Source organism: Pteronotus mesoamericanus, unplaced genomic scaffold (assembly GCF_021234165.1).
Source record: "Pteronotus mesoamericanus isolate MK-2021 breed Mesoamerican mustached bat unplaced genomic scaffold, CSHL_Meso_final contig_84, whole genome shotgun sequence".
NCBI classification, from domain to species: domain Eukaryota; kingdom Metazoa; phylum Chordata; class Mammalia; order Chiroptera; family Mormoopidae; genus Pteronotus; species Pteronotus mesoamericanus.
Window position 1 is genome coordinate 6,200,148 of NW_026555267.1, and position 25,484 is coordinate 6,225,631.

General features: G+C 39.5%; 1 protein-coding gene and 1 pseudogene across 6 annotated transcripts; both read left to right on the plus strand.

The window, feature by feature from the left end:
* Nucleotides 1–84: 84 nt before the first annotated feature.
* DGKE (diacylglycerol kinase epsilon) lies at nt 85–25,273 on the plus strand. 6 transcript variants are annotated; one of them, XR_008530160.1, is made up of 14 exons: nt 85–195; nt 766–1,241; nt 8,703–8,862; nt 10,452–10,571; nt 13,005–13,148; nt 13,418–13,575; nt 13,951–14,002; nt 16,300–16,413; nt 17,454–17,525; nt 18,634–18,761; nt 18,982–19,093; nt 19,679–19,902; nt 23,486–24,136; nt 24,486–25,273. XR_008530160.1 is itself a non-coding variant. In XM_054585439.1 (13 exons), exons 2-12 carry the CDS (start codon nt 787–789, stop codon nt 19,856–19,858), a joined length of 1,695 nt encoding a protein of 564 aa, XP_054441414.1. In that variant the 5' UTR covers nt 85–195; nt 769–786; the 3' UTR covers nt 19,859–19,902; nt 23,486–25,273. The 6 variants fall into 6 exon arrangements, 5 of the variants coding, with proteins under 5 accessions (XP_054441414.1, XP_054441413.1, XP_054441417.1 ...); XM_054585439.1 differs by having other exon boundaries at nt 769–1,241; nt 23,486–25,273; XM_054585438.1 differs by having other exon boundaries at nt 23,486–25,272.
* On the plus strand, nt 14,421–15,473 carry LOC129080165 (RNA transcription, translation and transport factor protein-like; annotated as a pseudogene).
* Nucleotides 25,274–25,484: the final 211 nt, after the last annotated feature.

Here is a 25,484-nt window from a genome sequence, read left to right on the forward strand (position 1 = left end):
CTGGAGCTCAAGCCGCAGGCCCCGCCCCCCGTGGTGCCCGCCCACCCAGCTCCTTGGGCTTGTGGGCTGTCTCCGCATTTCACTGACGTAGGCGCCCCTGGCAGATCGGAAATCGGGCTTTTGCTCGAGGCTGCGCCCAGGCGGGAGGGCGGCTCAGGCCTGGCCCCCTGGAACCGCGCCCCCGCAGCACACGAGGTAGGGCCGCAGTGGCGGGGGAGGCGCGGAGGCCGAGGTCGGGGAGGCGTAGCGAAGGGGTCGGGAGCAGGGCTGCTCTGGCGGTGGGCGGAGGGCAGTGGGCAGTGGGGGCTTCAGGGGGCCGAGCCCAGCAGAGCGGCTGGATGCGTCTATTGGCGACCCGGCGGCCTGGAGGGGAGTGTGTGGGATAACGGTTAAGGACGCTGGCCGGCGCTGCGCGTCCCACGTGAGCCATCGCGCTTAGACCCCTGGGCTGCTCGCGGGGGGCGGGGCGGGGGCAACCAGTAAATTTTTGCTGTTCCCAGTCCCGTGCAGGTGAGGTCAGGAGGAGCCCGTAGGGGCCGGAGGAGGAGGGAGGGAACCGCGCGTGACCGCGCCGGGCACCGCCCCCTCAGCGCAATAGATCCACGGGCCGGGGGAACGGGAGGCCTTGGGTCCGGCCACGGGGAAGATGGTGTACATTCTTCTCCCCGGATAAGCGGAGCCACCTGAGCACACCTGCCCTGAAAGCAGGAAGGAAGGTAGGGTGGGCACAGCGAGCTGGAGGTGGACGCGCCTGTGTCTTTCTAGTAGGAATCGTCCTTGGAGAAGATGGAAGGGGAGAAGCAGCCGGAGCCCTACACGGGCCTATTTGCTGACGGGCACCTGATCCTATGGACTCTGTGCTCGGTGCTGCTGCCGGTGTTCATCACCTTCTGGTGCAGCCTTCAGCGGTCCCGCCGGCAGCTGCACCGCAGGGACATCTTCCGCAAGAGCAAGCACGGCTGGCGGGACACGGACCTGTTCAGCCATCCCACCTACTGCTGCGTGTGCGCGCAGCACATCCTGCAGGGGGCCTTCTGCGACTGCTGCGGACTGCGCGTCGACGAGGGCTGCCTCAAGAAGGCCGACAAGCGCTTCCAGTGCAAGGAGATCATGCTCAAGAACGACGGCAGGGCCCTGGACAGCATGCCTCACCACTGGATCCGGGGCAACGTCCCCCTGTGCAGTTACTGTGTGGTTTGCAAGCAGCAGTGCGGCAGTCAGCCGAAGCTCTGCGATTACAGGTACGGCCTTTGAGGGTGCTGATTGTCCCACAATATGCATTAGGAGTCAGGATTTCAGGGCGTGGGCGTCGAGGCCTGCTTTGATCTCGGCAAAGGACCTGAAGTGCGTACGTGGAGGAAACAAGCTAATAAACATTCCTGGTATCGTACAAACAGGGCAGCTTTGCAATAGTCATATGCTGAGATGATGTAGCCGCATTGCTCAGACAACCTGTCCTTTAGTCTGCCGTGTTGTAGGCTCTCAACTTTAATCCAGAAGTCTCTTAAGGGCTGCATACCTCATGGCCACTGTATTACAGTTTAGCTTTCGTTGCTATTATCTCCATTTTACATAAGAAAAAATGAAGTATGGGCAAGTTAGCTTTTCCCTAGAGCTGGAAGACTTGATTCGTCCTCAGTGTTGTGTTATGAATGTACAAGGAAAACAAGTGTCATTCCAAAGCAACACTTTAAGTACCTTTTTCAAATATAGGTATCAGTGTTATAGTGACATATAGCACCTTTGTCAGTGGCCTTTCAGGACATGTAGCATCTTAAGAGATTTTGTGACTAAAAGCTAAGAGTATATTAATGGCTTTTAAATACACACCGGATAATACATGTTTATGTTCTTAAATATTGCCTGAAAATGGGTGAGGGTCACGTTAGAGATTGGTAATAAAAGGGGGATGCTACTTTGCAGATCATCTATTCTAATTCATTTAACAGTTGAAGGAATTGTACTCAGTGATAAAATAGAACAAGCATCCAGCAATTCTAACCCCTTGGACAGGGCTAGGAATGCTATTAATATGTAGCCTTGTCTCGGCCTTAAATCTGGACGTCTTCATTGTGAAGGGTTTTATTTCAAATAGAACAGCCTCTAAACATGTTTACGAACTGAAATAGCTGGTGCTAGATAGCAAGTGACTTTGTCTGGTTTTTTTCTTTATTTAAAAATCCTTTTTTTTAAATTAGTGTGAGCACTAAGTCAACACCTATTGTTCAGTCTTATTTTAAATAGTTTTAACTATCAGATTTAAACTTAAGAAAACTTTTCCAAAAAATTTATTTTAAACAACTACTGAGTTTTGTGACCATTCATTTTTATTTGCTGTCTTTCAACTTTAGATGTTGTCTTTTTGGTATCTGCGAAAGCGAGGTTACCAATGTCTTTAAATTTTATAATTCTCTCTGTAAGTAAACGTTAGCCTTCAAGAGTTGGGATTAGTTGGAAAGAAGACATGAATTGAGTATTGTTTTATTTCCTTCCCTTCTTTGTGTTATGCAGAAGTAGATAAAAAAACAGCTTCTAAGTATCTTAACTGTGTTTTAAATACTCCTTCACAAATAAACATAGTGCTTATATTCTCCACCCAAATGACCTTCCTAGAAATTCATATCAGACAGAGTCTCTGCTCTGCTTTAAACCCTTCCATTGTCCCCTTCCAATACACTGATGGTCTTTCAGTGTAAACTCCACGTGCTTAACATAGTCCTTCGTACTCTGTGGACCCTGCCTGTCCTTTTAGTCTTACCTGCCACCACCTACATTAATCTTTCATGTACCAGCAACATCAGGTGGGTTGTGGTTTCCTTTTTCTTACTGACCATTTTCGAGCCCTTTCCTCTAGAAACCTTTGCCTGATGATCTACTCACTCCCGCCCCCAAATTTTTCCTTCTTGATGACATAATATCCTGTTTCCCTGTAGTTCCCAAAATAAAGTCCCCGGAACCAGCAGCAGCGACAGCATCCCTTAGAAACTTGTTAGAAATGCAAATTTAGGGTTGTCAGATTTAGCAAATGAAATAAAAATAAAATTTTTGTTATATTTGAGACATAGTTATACTAAAAACTTATTTGTTTATGTGAAATTCAAATTTAACTGAGCATCTTTTATTTTTCTTGGCAACCCTAGACCCACTGAATCAGAAACTTGGGCTGGGGATGAGCAATCTTGGCTCTAACAGGCCCTGCAGGTAATTCTAAAGTTGCAGAACTACCTCTGAATTTATGTAGCTTTTTAAACATGAGCCCCTGTCCTTGATCTTGTGTCCCCTCAGTGCCCCCTGGAGCACAGTGAATGTGATGATAGAGCTCTGTTTCCTCAGTAGCTTGTTCTTACTAGTACTGAGCAGTCTGTTCTAAGCATGCTAGAACCTTTTGCCCATGGTAGAAATTGCCTCTGTGTAATTTAGGAAAGGTTATTATTCCCAGAAGAAAAGAGCACAGTGTCCTGAAGTGGTATATATTCTGTAATGCTCTGATTTATTTTAGCCAATGATTTTATTCAGGATTGCAATCAGCTATGACCTTCTGTGGGAATGAAGTATTTTAGAAAGAGAAACAAGATAACTATCTATTTAGAACTTTTAAACACAGACCATACTGTCTGTGTCTGTCTCTGTCTCTCTCTGGATTTTATCAAGCAGTATGGAGGCTCCTATTCTTGGAAAGTCTGAGATTTTAAATGAACAATGAATACTGTACAACAAGTTAGCATTTCAAAGAGCTGTAATGACAAGTGATACCTGATTTTAAAGCCTGCAGCCCAGTTAAGCTCTGCAGATAAGTGACAAAGACCCTTTAATTTATACTCAATCAGTCATTATTAGTTTTCACATTGTAAGTATCTATTTTGTGCCACACACTGTGCTGGATTCTTATTTTCCTGTAGATTTTTTCTTTTTTTGTGTTTTCCTGCCTCTCATCCCAGCAACTACAAAGTATTTCTACACCGAGTGTCTTAATGCTCCTTCCTTATACCTCCTTTCTTTCTTCTCACCTCTCTTCCAAACTAAAATAGGAAATTAGGTTTGTAAGTATTCATTACATTTGAAAATAAACCTTTGTTCCTTATTGCGTTCTTTCTCATTAAGAAAATGCTAGGCGCCTTTTTATTTATAAGGCCATTTGTGAGGCCGGCCTTCATTACATCCGACTCTACCCTCCAGACACCCCTCCCCCCCACACACACAGTGATTCCTGAAATAAAGCTTCTGACTCTCAGAAGGTAATTACATTGTCAGCTTTAGTCTGTTTTGATCTTAAATTTTATATTTCTTGTTCTGATGGTATGTGTTTATTTACTTTATTAATTTTCCAAAACACTGGAAAATAGCAAATCATCTTCTAGAACAGGGATGGGCAAACTTTTTCTGTAAAGAGCCAAAACTAAGTTATTTTAGGCTTTGCAGACCATATAGTCTATCATAATTAGTTAACTTGACAAAACCAGCTGTGAACAATACTTAAAAGAATAGGTATAGCTGTTTTCCAATAAAATTTTTTTCAGAAAATCAGGCAGCAGAAGTATAACTCTTTACAGCTTAAAAGCATTTAAATAAACCACAAAGGGAAATATAGATCTATGAAAAAAATAATCTTAAATAGGACTTCCAGCCACGATGGAGGCGTAGGTAGATACACTTTGTTTCCTCGCACAACGAAAATAAGGACAACAAATTAAAAAACAGAAAAAAAAACAACAGAACTGCCAGAAAGTTGAACTGTATGGAAGGCCGGCAACGAAGGAGTTAAAGAAAAAACATTCATCCAGATTGGTAGGCGGGGCAGAGATGGGCAGCTGAGGCAAAGAGGAAGGCAGCAAGATGACAGACCAGGTGGGTGAGGACCTGGCAGGTGAGGCAGTGGTTGGCAGACCAGACAGGCCTCACATTTGCATGAGGATAAGCCAGAAGGAATAACTGGGGAGCGAGACAGAATGTGCAACCCAGCATTCCAGCATGGGAAACTAAAGCTTCAGAACCTCTGGCTGTTAAAGCTGTAGGGGTTGCAGTGGCGGGAGAAACTCCTAGCCTCTCTGGAAAGTTCACTGGGGAGACCGATGGGGTCCTAGAATATACACAAGCCCACCCACCTGGGAACCAGCGCCTATGGCCCAATTTGCTGGCAGGTAGCAGGGGAAGTGACTGAAAGCAGGGTGAGAGCTGAGCAAGCAGCATTGTTCCCTCTCGGACCCCTCCCCCACATACAGTGTCACCATGCAGCAACCTGGGTTGCCCCTCCTGGCAAATACCTAAGGCTCCACCCCTTACAACATAACAGGTGCCCCGAGACAAAGAACTATGGCCCAAATAAAGGATGGATCAAAACTCTAGAAAAAGAATTAAATGATGAGATAGACAACCAATCAGATGCAGAGTTCAAAACACTGGTAATTAGGATGCTTGCAGAAATGAATGAGTACGGATGCAAAAGAGAGGAAGAAGTAAAGGCTATGCAAAGTGAAATAAAAATATACAAGGAACCAAGAGTGAAGGGAAGGAAACCGGGACTCAAATCAACAATTTGGAAAAGAAGGTAAAAAAAGAATTCAGACAAATGAGGAGAGGCTGAGGCACCTCTGGGACAACTTTAAACATCCCGACATACTATCATAGGGGCACCAGAAGGAGAAGAGGAAGAGCAAGAAATTGAAAACTTATTTAAAAAAATAATGAAAGAAGACTTTCCCAGTCTGGCAAAGGAAATAGACTTCCAGGAAGCCTAGGAAGCTCAGAGAGTCCCAAAGAAATTGGACCCAAGAAGGAACACACCAAGACACATCATAAGTAAATGACCAAGATTAAGGATAAGGAGAGAATCTTAAAAGCAGCAAGAGGACATGAGACAGTTACCTACAAAGGAATTCCCATAAGACTATCAGCTAATTTCTCAAGAGACCTTACATGCAAAAGGGGGCTGGAAAGAAGTATTCAAAATCATGAAACGAAAGGACCTATGTCCAAGATTACTCTATCCAGCAAAGTTATTTAGAATGGAAGGGCAGATAAAGTACTTCCCAGATGAGATAGTTAATTAAGTCCCTCATCACCAAGTGCTTATTATATGATATGTTAAAGGTGCTTAGCTAAGAAAAAGGAGATGAAAACTATGAACAGTAAAATGACAACAAACTCACAACTATCAACAACTGAACCTAAAAAAAAAGCAAACTAAGCAAACAACTAGAACAGAATCACAGAAATGGAGATCACATGGACGGTTACTAGTGGGGAGGGAGAGAGGGGAGAATGAGGGGAAAGGTACAGGGAATAAGAAGCATAAATGGTAGGTACAAAATAGACAGGATGGGGGGTGGTTAAGAATAGTATAGGCAATGGAGAAGCCAAAGAAGTTACATCTACAACCCATGGACATGAACTAAGGGAGGACAGAATGCTGGAGGGTGTGGGGGTACAGGGCAGAGGGGGATAAATGGAAGAAAAAAAAATGAGACAACTGTGATAGCATAATCAAAATATACTTAAATTAAAAAATAAGTACATTAAAAATTAACTTTAAAAGAAAACTAATAAATACTTCAGGAAAGAGGTTGATATCCTATACAAATAAAAAGTGTATGCATTTATTAAAATATAGGGCATGACTAAATTCAGAAGAGAAGGAGAAAGAAAAATTCAGCTTCATCTAGTGGTCAAAGACATCCAAGTGGAAACAACAAAATAGTATTCTATCTCATCAAAGAAAAAATATTAGGTCCTAATGAACAAGTATTGCATATGATGGATACCTTTAAGCACCGATAAGCATATTGGACAGACATATTAAGAGCCCTAGGAAAATGTAATTCAGTAACTTGACTTCTAAGAGTCCAGAAAAATAGTCTCATTTATGTTTAAGGTTGTTCATCATGTTATTTAGAAAAATAAACTATCTGAATGTTTGGAGAAAGAAAAAGAAAAGGGGTTAAATAAATTATGGTATATCCCCATGACACTATTCATTCTTTACAAACCGTGTTTTTAAAAAATATTTAATGGCATGGGCCCATATCCATGATACAATGTGGGAAGAAAAGAAACACTTCCAGTTATCTATACATGAAATCGCTAACCTGAAAACCAGACATTTATGCACTGTAAAACCAAGAGTAAGTACATCAGAAAAGTTAAGAGTAGCTATCTCCAGGTGAGTTTTATTTTAGGTCTTTCTCAAACATAAGCTGATGTTATCTAATTTAAAATACAATTTAAAAATTAATACAGGTAGTTCACGAATATATTCTGGTTTTTAGAAACGCAAGCAATTTAAAAAAGAAGTAGAGTGAAAAATGAATGTTTTTCTCCCTCAGTCCCGCTTGTCTTCCTGGAGGAAACCATTGTGAAATGGTTCATTGGGTATCCTTTCAGATTATTTTCAACGATAGCATACTGTTATAAAGTTAATAGTAGAGCAGTGGGAGGAGGCACCATACTTCACCTGCACAAGCAATCTTTTACAGTTTGAAAGCAATTATCGATGAAGGTTATCATGCAAGTTATTTTAGAGTTTTCTCTTTAACAGATCATGCAGATAACTCTTTCAGCAGTAAATAGGAATAATTACTTGACAAATCTGAACATCCGACCGGAAAAAACAACCTTAAAATAGAAAGCCAAGATTGTTGCTCTTGAGGTGAAAGAGTAATTATTCTCTTTGTTTTAAGTCATTTAACTATGACCATTATTTCCAACCAGCCTGCTTTTGTCCATAAAGTCAGAGCTGCCTTATCTGTGAGAGGATTAACTGCTGAGCAGATTAACAGTAGAAACCTGGGACCTTTTCCAGCACTGTTCCCTGCTGGTTTCACCCGTAGAATGAAACCCTATGGCTCCACACATAGAGGCAGATCTGAATGCACATGTTTTCTGTCTGTATTTCACAGGCAAACTTATCAATTAGCTTTGTATGAACTATCAAGAAATGGACTGCTTTACTGTATTTACTAGTATTCACGGATGGTTATATAAGTGAAAGTATTTTCACATTGGACCCTGAGGACCCAGGCCAGTGGGGCATTTAAGCAGTAAGGACTTTAGGCCTCATGAACTTAATTCAACCAAAACACAAATAAATAATACACAGAACTATTGTTGTAGATCAGCTTTTGTTTATGTGGTTTATACCTATTCACAATGATATTTACAATGATATAAATTAAAACTGAGAATTTGTTTTAATACTTGTTTTCAAAGATTGATCATGGTAGCATAAATACTGTATTTTTATCAAAATAAAATAAATGAAAATCTAATGAAAAGAGTGACATTTGTTTTACACGTTTGCTACATTTCTTTGGCTTAGAAGTCAGCTCAGATTCTCCTATCTGTTTCTGCATTCAGTTTATTGATATACCACATGTCCTACAGCTTCTGGAAAACTTCGCTGTACACTTTTGAGAGAATGAGGGTAAAATAACACATTATTATTATTAAAATGATTTTAACTTCAAAGACGCTGCGAAAGGATCTTGGGGGCCCTAGACCAAAAGAACCACTGTGAAACTGCCAAGTGTGGTCAAACTGTATTACTCTATTTTCAGTATGTAGATACAATTATAAATCTTTTACTTGCCACATTTTACTTGCTCAATAGGGATGAAATTGCTGTTTTAATTTTTTTGACAAAAATGATTGCTCTGCAGATCAGTAAGATTATGGTTTTAAATTATCATCTTTGTTTCTTCATCCCTCAGGTGCATTTGGTGTCAGAAAACAGTCCATGATGAGTGTATGAAAAATAGCCTAAAGAATGAAAAGTGTGATTTTGGAGAATTCAAAAACCTCATCATTCCACCAAGTTACTTAACCTCTATTAATCAGATGCGTAAAGACAAAAAAACAGGTTATGCAATGGTAATCAGTTTATTTGTTCTTCTGTAACTGATTTCCAGAAAGTTGCTTAAGCCAATTAAAACTGCATGTATGTGAGTAGAATCATTGTGGGAAACCATAAAACCCTACCCAGTTCCTAGAGATGTGCCACAAATTTTGGCTCTGTGTTCTTTCATGTCTAAAAGGAAAGTGGAAATGTTATAGTAGTGGTTTCTAAATCACTGCCTGCCTCTGAATCGCTTCGGGAGCTTTTTAAAAACACAGACTCTTAAATCTACCTCCATCATCACATTTGATTTAATGGGTAGATCGCAGGAATCCATTTTTTTTATTTATGGTTCTCAGATAATTCTGATAAGCAGCTGGGTTTGGAATTCATGACGATTGTCAGTGAAAAGAAAACATAAATTCTCCTCACACATTGTTCTAGAAGAATTTTTCCATTTGGAACTTTAGGTAAGGAGCCTAGAGGTGCATTTACATTGCATATTATATAGTCCTGCAAGTAATGTTGAACATTAAAGCTATTGGCAACACTTTGCAGTTTGTGTTTAAAAATTGATGTGAATATATCTCTCAGTCTTTATGTAGCTCTTAAGGAATAACTATAAAAATTTGCATTTTCTACTTTTAACATGCCAAAATAGTTGAACTATTTTAAAATTAAATTGTGTCTTCTCCAAATTAGGATTTTTATGTCTTAAATGGCATCTTTGTCAATATTTCTGCAAAAGAAAGAAGCATTTTAAAATTTAAAAACATTATGTTTAATGTCATTGTGATACATATTTTTAAGTGTACAACCCCTATGTAAGAACTGTAGAAATGATTCCTGAAAGTAATAGTCTTCGTACAACCCCTATGCATCTTAAGCCAATCTGAGATCACAATGGGTGAGAATCACTAAGAAAAAACACAGAACATCTCCACTAGTGTTTACATCCACAAGGAGAAGGGGAAAGGAAAGAAATTGTTAGGTTGGAAAACGTTAACTTCACTTGACTTTGGGCTTTGTACAAATATGGATTCTTGAATCTACTTCTGAGTACCTCACTTTAAAAAAAAAATTGCAAACTAAAATATATTAGACTACATCCAGGAAAGGGCAGTCAAAGTTGAAAGAACTTGAAATGCATTGCCCAGAAGACAAGACTAATACAACATATTATGCTTCAGATGTTTGAGCACAGCAGTTACATGGGAAAACAAATGAATCATTTCTAGTTGCTTCAGAAGGCAAAACTAGAGCCATGAATAAAAGTTATTGAAAGACAGATTTTTAACTCAATTTAAGTCAAAATTTTCAAGTAATTTATCAGTAGAATGGGCTGCCTTGTTAGTGAGTTCCTTCTCATATAAGTATCCAAGCATACACTGGAGGACTTATCTAGAATGATGTAGAAGAGATGAGACATTAAGTGGAAGTTAAATTAGTTCATCTCTAAGGTCCCTTTCCATTCTTAGAATTCATTTTTATATTGTATTGAGTGTATTGGGATAGCTGTTTTTCTCTCAGCAAATTACAGCACTGTTGTTACCAAGAAGTGAAAAATTTATTGCTCACCAATTTTGAGTTATGTGACCCTTTTCACTCACCTTAATTTTTTTAGCTAGCCTCTAAGCTTGGAAAGCAGTGGACTCCATTAATAATCCTGGCCAACTCTCGCAGTGGAACTAACATGGGAGAAGGACTGTTGGGAGAATTCAGGATTCTTCTAAACCCAGTCCAGGTAACTAAAGAAAGAACCTTCCTTTCTGTACTAATCTTTTCATTTCAGCTTTTCATTTTCCCTAAGTTGTAATGGTTATTAATGCTTTAAACCAATATCACCTGATTATAGGACAGAATAATAATTATAAAAGTATAAAGCCATTCGAATATATTAAGAAAGAGGAGCTCACGGTAAGGATATAAAATGTTGCAGCCACATTAGATAACAGTTGGGCAGTTTCTTAAAAATTAAACCAATATTTACCCTATAACCCAGCAATCCCATTTTTAGGAATCTACCCAAGGGAAATGAAAACATATGTCCCACAAAGACTTTTATGCAAACATTCATAGCAGCAATATAGTCAAAAGTAGAAACAACCCAACTGTCCAAGAAGCCAGATGAAAGGGGCTCATGTTGTATGATCTGATTTATGCCATCTTCCCAGAAAGGGCAAATCGGTAGACACAGAGGGTACACTAGGGGTTGCCTGAGGCTGAGAAACCGGAAGGGGCTGCACGTGGACACTGAGGGACCTCACTGGAGTGACGAGAGTTCTCCACGGGACTGTGGGCTGGTTGCCCAACTCAGTCCACTTAACCAAAGCCATTCACTGTTCGCTTGAAATGGGTAAATTTCATTTCTGTAAATTATACCTCAATTAAAAAATCAGAATAAAAGGGTCATGCCTTTAAGATTGACGTTTGATGCTAGCAGCTTCTGCTTTGAAAAACTAAACCACCCATTGTGCAACAATCAGAAAGGCAGTAACTTTTTCTTTACAATTTATATTTTTCCCTTTCAACATTGTACAACTTGAAATTATAAAAGTAATAAAAAAGGAAAGAAAACCACCTGCGGTTTTCCCACAAAAATACATCGAATACATATATGAAAGACCCAGGGACACAGACCACGGTGTGGGGATTGGCTGGCAGTGTGGGGTGGGCTGGGTAGAGGGGGACAAAGAGGGAAAAGTAGGACAACGGTAATGGAATAAACAATAAAAAAATTTTTTTTAAAGACAAAAAGAGATTAGTATGAGATCTGCCCAATGACATAAAATAAACCAGGGACTCATTCAGCATGAGCTACGAAACTCACAGACAACCACGGGGAAAAAGATGTTTTCATCTGTCCATGTCCTTTCCATGGATTGTCTATGCTTTACACTTTAACACTCCTAGAACAGTAATCTAGACACAGATTTGCATTCCCTTTACTTAAAAGTTTAAAATTTTTTCCACGTTGCAACATAGGCCTCCTAATGATAGATGTATTGACTAAGATAATTAATCAAATGGATAGCTCATAATATATTTACCCAGTCTACCACTGTTGGAGGTTGACTTTGTCTCTAAGGTTGTACGGTTATACATAACATCACGTTGAAACCTTTACATGCTATTTTCATCTTTTAAAATATTCTCCCAGACCATTTACAGAATTAAAAGATATGAACGATCCTAGCATCTTTGTCAAAAGTACACTTAGCACGTTCTGGCTTCGTTTGAACAGGAAAGAGGGAGTGTTGTGTAATAGACAGACTACAGGACTGCATTTGTGTAGCAGCACTTAATTATCAGGAGAGTTGTAAGCAAGTTATTTAACCTTCCTATGCCTCAATTTCCTGGTCAATACAGTGAGGCTTACTTGTGATTTGTAGAGTCAGTGTCAGTATGAGCCACAATGAATAAAGAGTCTGGCATAATTCCACTTCTGAGTATTGATCTGAAGAAAACCAAAACACTAATTTGAAAAGATATATGTATCCATGTTCATTGCAGCACTATTTACAATAGCCATTATATGGAAGCACCTTAAGTGTCCATCAATAGATGAATGAATAAAGAAGTGGTGTATATAGACAATGGAATATGACTTGGCCGTAGAAAAGAATGAAATTTTACCATTTGTGACAACATGGATGGACCTAGAGGGTATTATCCTAAGCGAAATAAGTCAGAGAAAGACAAATGCCATGTAGTTTCATTTACATGTGGAATCTAAAAAACAAATAAATAAGCTTAATGGAAACAAACTCATAGATACAGAAAACAAACGGATGGTTGCCAGATGGGAAGGGGGTTGGGGGGCTGGGTGAAGAAGATGAAGGGATTAAGAAGTTCAGATTGACAGGGACAACATCGTCACTGGGATAGAAAGCACAGCATAGGGAATGTAGTCAGTAATACTGTAATAAACATGTATGGTGTCAGGTGGGTGCTGGACTTACCAGGGGTATCACTTTGTAGGCTGTATAAATGTCTGTTAAGTAGAAAGGGTATGAAGAACAAGGAAAGCCGGACCTAGAGCCTGGCATATTGCTAAAGAGAAATGCATTGTAGCCAGTGTTGTTCCTTAGCTGTGTCTGCACTCCTCTAGAGAAAAATCATGCTCACAAATGGAGGACAGTCTGGATAAAGCTAACCATTTTTCTTTCATTTCTAGGTTTTTGATGTAACTAAAACTCCTCCGATCAAAGCCCTGCAACTTTGTACGCTTCTTCCTCATTACTCAGCTCGAGTGCTTGTTTGTGGAGGGGACGGGACTGTGGGCTGGGTCCTGGACGCAGTTGATGAAATGAAGATCAAGGTATCAGCTTTATAAGTTAGGCTGGATACTTGCCTTTCGCAGAAGCACTTCTCAGATAATTATACAATATTTTTTATTAAGCAGATGAATATGAGAATACATTTGCAATTTGAAATACAATGAGTAAGCAGTTAGCATAAACGTTAGCAAAACGGCATGCAGTTGTTTTATTTGTATCTTTATTGCTTTGGTCTTTCTGTTTTACCAAATTTTATTACCATACAAATAGTTGGAAGAGAAAAATCTAAGCTCCATCTTCCATATTCTAGGGACAAGAAAAATACATTCCACAGGTTGCGGTCCTGCCTCTGGGAACAGGCAACGACCTATCCAATACTCTGGGCTGGGGTACAGGTTATGCAGGAGAAATCCCAGTTGCACAGGTCTTAAGAAATGTGATGGAAGCAGATGCAATAAAGTTGGACAGGTAAGTTACACCTCCCCACAAAAAGTAAGTTTTTGAGTTTTGAGAACATTGTTTGGTTTATAAAGGAAGTCTTGGGTAAGTTATAAAGTTAAATGTATGTAAAAATGAAAGACTGCATTAGTTGTACTTTTGCATAGATACTGGTGTTTTATTTTGTTGCTGTAATATTTTGTTGTTATATAAGGACTGAAGTCATAAATGAGGCTGAATCCTTATCTCAAAATTTGCATACTCACTTAGATGTGCTTATTTTTCAAATGTTGTTTTAATAGAGGGACCTCATCTCCCAGGCATCCAGAGTTGATTAGTGATAACTATAGTTAATTGGCAATAAATTGGAAATAATCACGAATTTTTTTAACTTCTGTTTTTCAGATGGAAAGTTCAAATAACAAATAAAGGATATTACAACCTGAGAAAACCCAAGGTATGTATTCGGGGCTTGAGCTGGGAGTGGTTTCAGCAAACATGACCAAGTGCCTCCACTGTGCAAGACCGGGCCTGTCGTGGGCACAGGGTCGTTGAGGTGCTTTGTGCAGGGAGCTAGTTATGGAGCAGAAGAGACCCCATGTGCTGCAGAGTTGAGCACAGCTTCTGGCTCAGACTCTACAGAGTGCTGTGGGGGCGAACCGGTGCAAGGGGGCTCGGTGCTGACCCGGTAGGTCAGGCGGGGATGATTTCAGGGAGGTCACATGTGAGTGGTCCTTGTAAATACAATTTAGATCAACAGAGAAAGGATCAAGATTTTCCAGGCAAATAACAAATAATACAGAGAGAGCAGACCTGTATTTTTAAAAAGATGCTCTGGCTCTCACAACATCGCCAGTGCCTGCGCCGCCCCCAGCTCCTCGCCTCTCCTCTACTGGCCGGAGCCCAGGGGACTGGAGCGAGAAGCCAGGACCATGTTCCAACGCAAGCTGAGGCCCTCAACTACCACACCTGCTGGCTTCCACTGCAAAGGCGAAACGGAATTTTAAAATTTCATCATTTGGCTAGAAGACCAGAAAATCAGACATTATAAAACTGAAGACAAAAGTCATTTAAGAAATGTCCATAGCAGTGGCTGTACCAAGTTCTTTGAAAAGTGTTAGCTGTCCTTTCAAGATTCAAGATCGACAAGAAGGAATTGGCTAGTTTCTTGGTTTAGCTGTTAGATTTAAACCTGGTAATAAAAAGAAATGCTAACAATGCCACTAAAAATGCAGAGCCATTGATCCACTTGGATATAAGTAATCCTCATTTTAAGGCTGGTGTAATGGCCTTGGCCGACCTTCAGATTCAGCGCCATGATGATTACCTGGTAATGCTTAAGGCAATTCGCATCTTGATCCAGGAGCCCCTGATACAGGATGCAGCTGCTAAAGTAAATCAAACAGTAGGGGGAATTGCCTGCTGCTTTAGACAAGCGTAGTCTTGGTTTGGACATGGGAGATGCACTTCTCAATGAAGCTGCTCAGAATCTGCGATTGCTGCCTGTAGAAGAGCTCAGAGCACCACAGACAAAAATTAATTGAAGTCATAGTAGCTGTTGAGGCAATGATTGCTGATCCAAAGACCACAGACTGGGGAAAGCCGGAAGATGAACATTTTAGGATTTCAGCCTTTTACCTACTTAGTACAGGTGGGAACCATGTACATCCTGGTATGTGTTTCAAAATCAAACGTCACATTTTCAAGGGAAGAATGTCAGAACTGACTATGTTCTAGAGATTTACCATCGTTGCTGCTTCTTTAATAAAGTTCGGGAAAGTAGAAGGAACAACAGATGCTTTGGGGAAAATGGAGATAGTGTGAAAATAGCGTAAACACCTGCATGAGGGCAAAACAAGGGGAATGTTCGGATGAGGGCAGTTCAAAGACATTTTAGAGGTAGAATTGATCAAGACTTGGCACCTGATTGGTATTAGGGGAAGAGAGAAAACACATACATATTACTACCAGATTCCTAGTTCTTATGACTTGCATGTATAGAAATGACATTAACAGAAAAATAGAGTTTCAGCCCTGGTTGGTGTGGCTCAGTGGATTTAGCACTGGCCTGAGAATCAAAGGGTCACCAGTTCGATTCCCAGTCAGGGCACATGCCTGGGTTGCGGGCCAGGTCCCAGATTGGGGTGCATGAGAGACATCCACCCATTGCCTCTCCCTCTCTTGCTCTCTCCCTTCTCCTCTCTCCAAAAATAGGTAAATAAAATTTTAAAAAGAAAAATAGAGTTTCAGGTTTGAATAGGAAGAAAATGAGTTAGATTTTGAGCATATCTTGAAGCTGTGGTGCTTTGAACAAGAAGTTGGAAATTCAGGCTTATTGCTCAGGGGCAAGACAGAGCTGGAGATACAGACGGAAGAGTCCAGGCTGGGCTTGGAGGTCAAGTAAATTAAGGGGGGGTCCCAAGAGCCTAGGTTGAGACTGACATACGCAACACAGGAGTGGAAATCCCGGACACAAAGTAGGGCCATTCTAGTTGTGAAGGTCAGAGGTGTAACATACTAAACAGAAATGGAAAGGGAAATTTGTATCTATGAATTGTCAGCCTTTGAACTCAAGCTCTATTTCTGATAATGTTACTGGATAGCATAATAAAATAGCTCTATGCGAAGAATAAATGCAGAAAGTATTAAATTTTCATAAAGAAAATTTATGAAAGACTGAGACGTACATATTGAATGCACGACGTAGGCTTAGACCAAAGCGTAATCTGGGGCTCATTTTTACCTCTTCCACAGGAATTCACAATGAACAACTATTTTTCTGTGGGACCAGATGCTCTCATGGCTCTCAATTTTCATGCTCATCGTGAGAAGGCACCATCTCTGTTTTCTAGCAGAATTCTTAATAAGGTGTGTTGGATAAAATAACATTTCCGGCTTATGCCAAAGGTACAGTAAAAAATCAATAGTTCCATTCTATCTAGCACCCTTTGAAGTAGATTAAGCTATAGAACTAACTTGTGGAAACATTGACCTACTCTGTTTTGTGTAAGACTGCCAAATTAGATCCTTAAGTGTATTTTATTAAAGTATTTTATAACTATGACAAAATGTTTTAAATTTAAAGTTGGAATGTTTTACAGCACATTTTGCTTAGAGGGCAACTAAGTGGAATATTCAGTGGCTTATCTTACTTAAATGGCAGCTGATGATGAAAAGAAAATTTAGGCAGGATACAGTTTTGGTGAAGTTGTTAATGGAAAAATAAATTTCATTGGCTTGAAGAAACCTGAAAAGGCAGGTAAGATAAGAGAAGGAGCAGTTTGTTTACCATGGCTTTTCATCAAGAATATCGCTCTGGTTTCTAGTAGAGTTGATTCCTGTGGTGGAAGTTTTGTTATAGAATGTTTTCTTTTGATGACTGTGATGGAGCAATAGGATGTGAAAATTAAATGCAAAACAGTTTTATTCCTGGTTCTGTTTTTCAAATATTTCAAATTTAGTTTTCTTTATTAATATGGGTACTAATGCAATAAGTTTTGCTGTCTATACAGTTGGTAATTAACAACATTCTCAGTGTTCCCATCAACCTTTTTTTACATTCAAGAGTAATTATGAAATGTTCGCTAGATTTATCTGTATTCCTTATCTGAAGTTCTAGAAAAAGGTGGAATTTTCTAACTTTAATATAGTATTTCTGTATAAAATGTACCCTTTTTTTGACAGGGAGAAAACACCTTTTAGACACAAACCACCTCTCTCCCATATTCCCCCGGAAAAACAGGCTGAACTCAAAAGTAACGGCACCCCTTCCTCCCGGCAGGGCCCAGCACGCCCTCCGGCAGGAGCCGTGACTCCGCGCTCAGTCAGGGCCTTTGGTGCAGTGCCCTTTCTTGCTTACAAGCTTGTTGGATTGCTTTAACATCTTATTTTCTGTTCATTTCTCCTAGGCTGTTTACTTATTCTACGGAACCAAAGATTGTTTAGTGCAAGAATGTAAAGACTTAAATAAAAAAGTTGAGGTAAGCTTTTAAAGTTTAGGTAGTCTCTGGATTGTGAACATTTCTTTTAAACAAAAATGCCAAATTTTCTGTTGACCTGTTTTGCTAACATATATGGAATATTCATTGTGTGCCAGACACTTTACTGTTTTATACACATTATCCCACTACACTAAGTAATTTGCCCAAATACACACATAATCAGGATTTCAGCCAGATTTATATAACTCCAGAGTCTGTTTAACTCTGTGATTAACAGTTGCCATTCATAGATGGTGACTAATGTGAAGCTTCTGCCACAGGGCCTGACTCATCGTGGACTCGCAGAGGAAGTTTAAACCCTAAGTTTAATTCATATAATGGTGGTAACATTGCTCTCTTACAAAACAAAACTCTATGAGCAGTAAAAATAGGATATTCATGATAACTGATTGGTGTAATAACCCTGACATTATAATACAGCAAAGTCTTATATACGAGTATATTTCTTGCTTTGCTTCCAAAAAGAACGTGTAATGGTTAATAACATTGACAAAGACATTAATACAGAGAAACCTAGAACTAGTAAAATAAGTAAAAAGGGGAGACCTCACAGCCTTTGAAGACACAGCACAGACAGAACGGCAAGATTTTCCATTTAAAAAGATCCCTTCTGCTTTATCACACTTCCCTTTGTCTTAGGCTTTGAGAGCATTGGGACAGTGAAGCATGGGAGGCAGCGCTTTATTTTTTTTGATATTTTATTTATACAAAAATATTTGTGAAGCCACCTACAAAATGCCAGGCACCATGCTAGGTACTGGGGTTTCAGTGATAAATCTCTCATTCTCGCTAAGTTGTAGTCTAGAGAGAAGAAAGACATTTAAACTGCATCACAAAGCATGCTGTCTTACAGGAACAAATAAGAGATACATAAACCCAGGGGCTGGAGAAAGTGTCTAGGGATAGTGACTGTCACAAGGAAGTCTTTCTGGAAGAAGTGACAATCTGGAATCTGAAAATTAAGAGTTAGCTAAGTGAAAAAGGAGGTGAAAATTACTGTGGGCTAAGCAAATGGATGTGGATTCTAAGAGGATATCTCTGCAAATCATGTTCCCTGTAGTAACTAACTGCTTGGATTTCTTTAAAGCTAGAACTGGATGGTGAGCGAGTAGAACTGCCTAATCTGGAAGGTATTATAGTTCTGAACATTGGATACTGGGGCGGCGGCTGCAGACTGTGGGAAGGGATGGGAGATGAGACTTACCCCCTAGCCAGGTATGTACACTTGCGATCTATCATTTTTATGCCAGTGTTTTCTGCTTTTAAGCAGTCTGTTCTTCATAGACTCATTTCCCTCAGATTTCCTTTTTTGTATACTTCATTAATATAAAAATTTAATAAGTTGATGGTCCACCTGTGTTGAAATAATTGTCCTAATGTGGTTGATTTCATTCTGTTGCATTGTATGATTCATACTTTCTTTGTCTAATTTTAGACATGATGATGGTTTGTTGGAAGTCGTTGGTGTATATGGGTCTTTCCACTGTGCTCAGATTCAAGTGAAACTGGCAAATCCTTTTCGAATAGGACAAGCACATACAGTGCGGGTAGGTGAAACAGCCCTACCAGGCAATCTGTCCCAGTCCATTTCTAAGCCCTTGATCTATAGAAAAATACACACACACCGTAGTTTTCCTAAACAGTGGTTTACAGCCCATGCTATTGATCACCCTCCCCCAGGGCTTGAGTGGGATGGGGAAGAAACAGGAAATACGGCCCTCAGTCCAGTTGAAGAAATAAAGCATTCAGTGGAAGAGAATCCCTCCAGGGCTGTCCAGCCCCCGGGCCACATGAGGCCCGGGATGGCTATGAATGTGGCTCAACACAAAATTGTAAATTTACTTAAAACCTTTTTTTTGCTCATCAGTTTTCATTAGTGTTTATGTATTTAATGTGTGGCCCAAGACAACTCTTCTTCCTCTAGCGCAGCCCAGAGACACCAAAAGGTTGGACACCCCTCCCGCAAACAATCAAGGAATAAAAATATATTCAGATTAATTTTCTCAGAGTGAAATGCTAAGAAATGTCCCTCAGGAGGGCTAAAGGACCATGGATGATGTTATTAAGGAGGAAGACCTTCTGGAACTTCTTCGGGACTGACTCTTTTCTAATTCTTTGTTCCCCGATACCAGCTGATTTTGAAGTGCTCGATGATGCCGATGCAGGTGGACGGGGAGCCCTGGGCCCAAGGGCCCTGCACTGTCACCATAACTCACAAGACGCACGCACTGATGTTGTATTTCTCTGGAGAACAAACAGATGATGACATCTCTAGTACTTCGGATCAGGAGGACGCGAAGGAAGCCGAGTAGCTGGCTGAGGAAATGAAAACTTACAATGGAATCCTCACAAACACGTAAATGCATATCCATCCAAAAGCAGAGATTCTCTAACAACTATTTAGTCTTAATGTCACTGGTAGTATGATGAATATGCATTTCTGTAAATAGCATTCCAAAAACAGCCAAACATCTAGTTGTTTACTAATGCCTGTTTGGGGTTTTTGTTTTGTTTTGTTTGTTTTTGTTCTAACAAAACACTTTGATCATATAGTACTCATTTTAAAAAGTCACAGAACTTTACATGGAGGTGAAGTGTTTTTTTCATAGCTTTATGTTTTAGTGAGGCTCACAGAAAGATGCCCCTCATTTCCTTATTCCTGCACCACACGTTTAATGAACACATTATACATCCAGCCAGATGAGGGTGTGAAAACCACTTCCGTCTTAATTTTTAATGTGGTGGCATCATAACATTTGAAAAATTAACTTGCTCTTTTGAAAGGAGAGGGCTGGTTTCCGACCAGCATGGTTATCGCAGGGCACCTTCCTGCAGGGCGCCTCTTAAGACTTCCTGCAGCCCAGCACCAAGTGGATCGGAAAATAATTTACTTCCAGGAAACCCTAAAAGGACAAATGTAAAAGAAAGACAATACTCAACAATTTTTATCATAATTTTTATTTTGAGAGCATTTTTGGACCCCCAGATGTTGTTTGGTTAACCCTGGTAGCGACCATTTTGAGCTACTGAAATTGACCATCTTGTTTATAACCCAGGGTGGCCAAAACAGAACCACATAGGGGAATTGGTAAAAATTAACATTCAGAGGACTTTGGACTGAAAGTTAGAGGTTCGAAGCTGGACAGTTCACCAACTTCTCTTTTCCTTAAAGGACAGTATCAGCAATCCAAAAAGTGTCCTAAAGAAAATTTCCTATTTGTATTAAGTATCAAAAACAGTTCAGTAATAATTGATACATTTTAAAAATTCAGTGATCTTACAGTAGTTTGAATACAGTAGTCTTTTATAGCCAAAGTACTTAACGTAGCTTCTCCTTGGGGAAGTGACAGAATCCTCTGCTAAAATGTTTCTATCGTATTTATTTTAAGATGAGATATATTTTTTTACTTATTTATTTTCTTTATTGTGGTAACCTGTGTTTAATGTTTACAATATATGACTTTATTTAATAAGTTAAGTTGATCACATAAATTCTAGTCACAGACAGAAATGTAGCCTATTAACTAAGTAATTAAAACCCATAATTTAATTCTCCTGACAGGTATTCTCATCCTTCAGAAATGTTCTTCAATTTAAAAGGGGGTTGGGGGCAGTGAAAGTTTGGACAGACTACTTTTGGATTCTGAACGTTTTGATTTGTTATCTTATTCAACCCTCAATTGCCAAAAACTTATTGCGGGGGGAGAATTGGGACAACTGTAATAAAATATAATTTAAAAACAAAACTTAATTGAAGGGCTAATCTTGCAATTACCCATTAGGGGGTGCTCTTCTCTTGCTAGCCAGCCTGCTCCCTCCTGTCAGCTGGCTGGGCGCAGACCCCTGGGCCTCCAGCCTGCCGTTTTCCTAACAAACGGCCTGTTTGTGTGCTCAGTGGTCTTTCACAACGCCAATCTCTGGAAGACTAAAATGTATCCCCCAAAATAACGTTAGCTCTCCTTAAGGATCTGTTATGAATCTGTCATCCATGAATTGCTATAAACTTAAATTTCAGCCACCTTCAGACCCAGGAACAACCTAGCACTGTATACAGTAGTACATTATATAGAATACTTTTATTTTGCTCAAATTAACCTCTTCCAGATCTCAACAGGAAATGCTAGATTCTAGTACTAATAGATTTTTGTGAGTAGACCTATTTTCACCTTATTCACATACCTATTGCAGTAATGGGAGAGTTTTATAGATTTTCTTCTGTGAGTTGATCATGTTTTGAGTATAATGGGTTTTATTCTTTAATCCATGGTCAGAATTGTTCCAGATGTTACCTTTTACAAAGACAGGTGGGCAAAAGTAGGTTTACAGTTGTGAGTATGCAAAACAGAGTTATCCTTGTATTACTTGTTAATTGTTTTATTTTCCATACGAACAACTGCAAACCTACTTTTGCCAACTCTTGTATACTGTTAAATTCACTGTGCTTTTGACTGTATTTTATCTGTTATATAACTCTGAGTGCTAATTATAGAATCAAAGTATATATTTAATTTGGGAATATCAGAATTAAAATAAAATGACTATGTAGTTTTTTTAATTGTTAAAACTGTACTCTATCCATAATGTTACATTGGATTTAAAATAGGTTTATATACAACACCGTCATTTATTTAAACAAATTGGTTTTTCAGTTTTCATAATCCAGCGAGGTTTTTTTCCCCCTACTGACGCTTCATGAAGTTTTCCTGTTCCCTTATTCACTCATTCAGACTTAATATTTATTTAGGAAAGTTATTTCAGAATACCATATTAGAAAACATTCTATTTTAGCAGAATTTACTTTTTCGGCACATTTACCCAGCATTTCAAATACAAGTATAGGCATGTGTTTTGTTTTACATAATTACAACTCGCAAGCTATATATTAGGGTAGCAATTGTTTACATTACTAGGGATTTTTCACTTTACAAAAGATAATTTGCCATAAGATTTTCCTGATCCATTTAAAATTGTCTTGATTGTTTTTAAATAATAGCATCTGTATTCTCAGGAAGAAATATCTGAAGTAAAGCATATCTCCACGTCTGTGTTGATCTCGCTCATCTCTCACTGTGCTCATATTGTGCATTCCTAATTCCTGGTAAACTTAGTGGCTTAAATACTGACACCTGGCAGCTCGTATGGATCCCTTATATAAGTATTAAATGGCGATAATTTCCGTGCTTTGTTACACTTAATAAAAATCAGACTGACTTGTGTTTTAAAAGGCCGATTGTCTAATGGTAAGATCACATGATCTTAAGTGTGTTTTAGGTTTTCTGCAACAATAGGCTATGGATGCTGAATGGAGCTAATGTTTATAAAAATTTTATAATCAAAATTATTTATTTTTATTTTTTAAGGTATGTCAGAAACATGTATAGTGTTTGCTTTTTGAAATCTGTTTGCCTACTTAGAATTACAAAATATATCATGACTCAGAAATTTTAAGGTCCTTTTTGCACTGTAAAAATGAAAACTACCAGCATGTCAAAAAAAAAAGATAGTTTGCATTTGTAATGCAAAGTAAAATTGTACTTAATGTATATTATGGAATTTTAAGTTGGCACTAACTGGAAAACTTTGAAGGTTACATTAATTTACAGATTTGTGTGGATCCAAATACATAATTTGTTCTTGTTCAGCCGAAAAGTTCAATAGAATGGATGACAGTTTTGTGTGGTTTTCCCTTGAAATGATAATATTGAAGCAAGAACCAGCACTTCATAGTCAGAATTTCTTTTCATTCTACCTAGTTGTGGGCAACGGAATGTAGGTAGATTTATTCTAAAAATCTAAAAATTTAAAAAGAAAAAGTAGTTATTGTTACTCTATCACAATTTGAATGAAGAAGGTGTTTTCTCAGCAACAAGACCGAAGAGGTGGTTTTGGTTTTGGTTTTGAAAAGTGTTCCCCTGCCTTTCTCAAATTTTCCCTTTAAGGCCTATCTCCTGCCTCTCAACTTCTGATCTGCAGGCTGTCTACAGCCATAAGAACCAGCTGGGAGCACACCGCAAGTATGAAGGCGTAGGCCATCAGCACTTGACTTCATGAATCCATGTCTGGAGATGGACCAGAGGCACCTCCGGCTTCATCTGTAAGCACCTCAGGTGCTTCTGATGTGCACTGAAATTTTAAAGCCACTGGTCTACCTCATGCTCACCCAGGACTTTGCCAGATGAATATAATTCAGCAAAATTGAATTAGTTGGATGTTCTCAAAGCTGTTTTTTCTTCATGAACTGTACTCTTCCCCAAAAATCTGTCTTTTAAAGGAACTCTTTGGAAAAACTTGCCCGTAGCCTATCCAAATTGATGTATTTCTTTCAACTCTATTACATAAAAATTGGTGGCCTCAGATTCTTTTGCAGAACCACGGGGTGTGAACCATGTACGATTGGAGTCTTGGAGGACAGGCAGTGCTTCGGGGGCCAGCAGAGCGGATGCCCAGCGACTCCTGCGTCCTCGCTTCAGTCAGTGCCGCCCCATGCTGGTCCCGATAAGACTTCAGTAAATAAAATACTTCTTTTCAAAAAGAGATTCCACCCTTTTTCAAAGGATTTGGTTACTACTACTATAATGACGATCACATGGGTAATTATCTACTGATTTTTACGAATTCAGAAACCTCATATGTTTTGGTGAAAATATTTTGGAGGTCTCCGTTGCTGTTTGGAATATGGTCACTTGGCTATTTCACAAGTTTTAAAGGCATTTTGTTGAGCCTCTGTTCCTCATATTTCTAACCTTAGTAAAGTGTAGAAATGGTCTCTGTATTTAGTTAATTTTAGTTACGTAGGTATGTGCGCACGGGTTCACCCCCAGGCCCTGACTGAAGTCAGTGCACAAGGCTTGCAGGTCTCGAAAAGGTACATTCCAAGGGTCTGGAGAAAGAGTTTTTTTAAAAGGCACCTTCTAATACAGACGTTGAAATGTATCGTAGACGTGGGACACTTACTCAATCACTGCAAGGAGACCCTGGGCTACCTCACCGTTGAAGGACAGTGTCAAAGCAGAACACACTTAACAGAAGAGCAACTATGATCTTGGAAATTTCCAGCATGTGGTACTTGTTGATGACTGATGTGGAATATTGAAGAGAGAGAGCTGGAAAGTTAGGTTGCTTTTCTTGTTCCTCTCACATTGTCCAGGCAAGCTGGCATCAAGATCAGAGGAGGAGATTGTGTTATCAGGAGAAAATCCCTGGAGCAAGGAACAGCCTTTGTATAGTTGGATGACAGCAACTCAAAAGGACATTTGCTCTCATTACTCCAGTTCTGGGCTCTGCCAACAGTCTTTCTCTTGACTTTGATGTGCTCAAATGAACCCTGCAGGCAAACTGGCACTCTGATTTGTAATTCTATTTAATGGAAGTTTAGAGCCGCTCGGGCCATGGTCCTGATCACTTGCAGGTGAACTGAATCAGATCTCTGATCCTACAGTACTGAAGATATTTGTAAGGCTCCACTTAAGAAGCCAGCCGGCCTCTTGCACTTCATATCCCTCTGGCCACAGAGCTCTGTACCTACCATGTAATTATCCTGTGTTAATTGCTTTTGTTGTGTTGGGTCCATATTGTGGTCATTGCCTACAGACAGAAATGTGAATTAAAGCATTTGATATGTTGAAGGTGTTTGCTTGTTTCTTAATAAAATTAAAAATGCAGCACTTAAAAAAATATGATTCAGTGTTGTTTTGGGACACAACAATGAGAAAATAAGTGGCTTTGAGTTAGATTCACAGAATATGGTCCTTGGACAAACATACAATATGCAGCACATTCTGGATCAGATACTTTTGGACAGAAAGGAGAATATAATTTGTATGGCTTTTGTAGCCTAGGGGGCACAGAGCATATACACACGAGTGATACATGGGAGAAACATACATTCCCACACTTAAAGACTGGCTCATGGCACAGCAAAGAAGTGGAGTGAAATAA

Bases quoted from the DNA above. Each gene is read 5' to 3' on its own strand.
- DGKE (XM_054585439.1), top strand. From the start codon at position 787: ATGGAAGGGGAGAAGCAGCCGGAGCCCTACACGGGCCTATTTGCTGAC. The intron at 1,242-8,702 runs GTACGGCCTTTG...TTCATCCCTCAG, and splicing joins CCGAAGCTCTGCGATTACAG to GTGCATTTGGTGTCAGAAAA. The intron at 10,572-13,004 runs GTAACTAAAGAA...TTTCATTTCTAG, and splicing joins TTCTTCTAAACCCAGTCCAG to GTTTTTGATGTAACTAAAAC.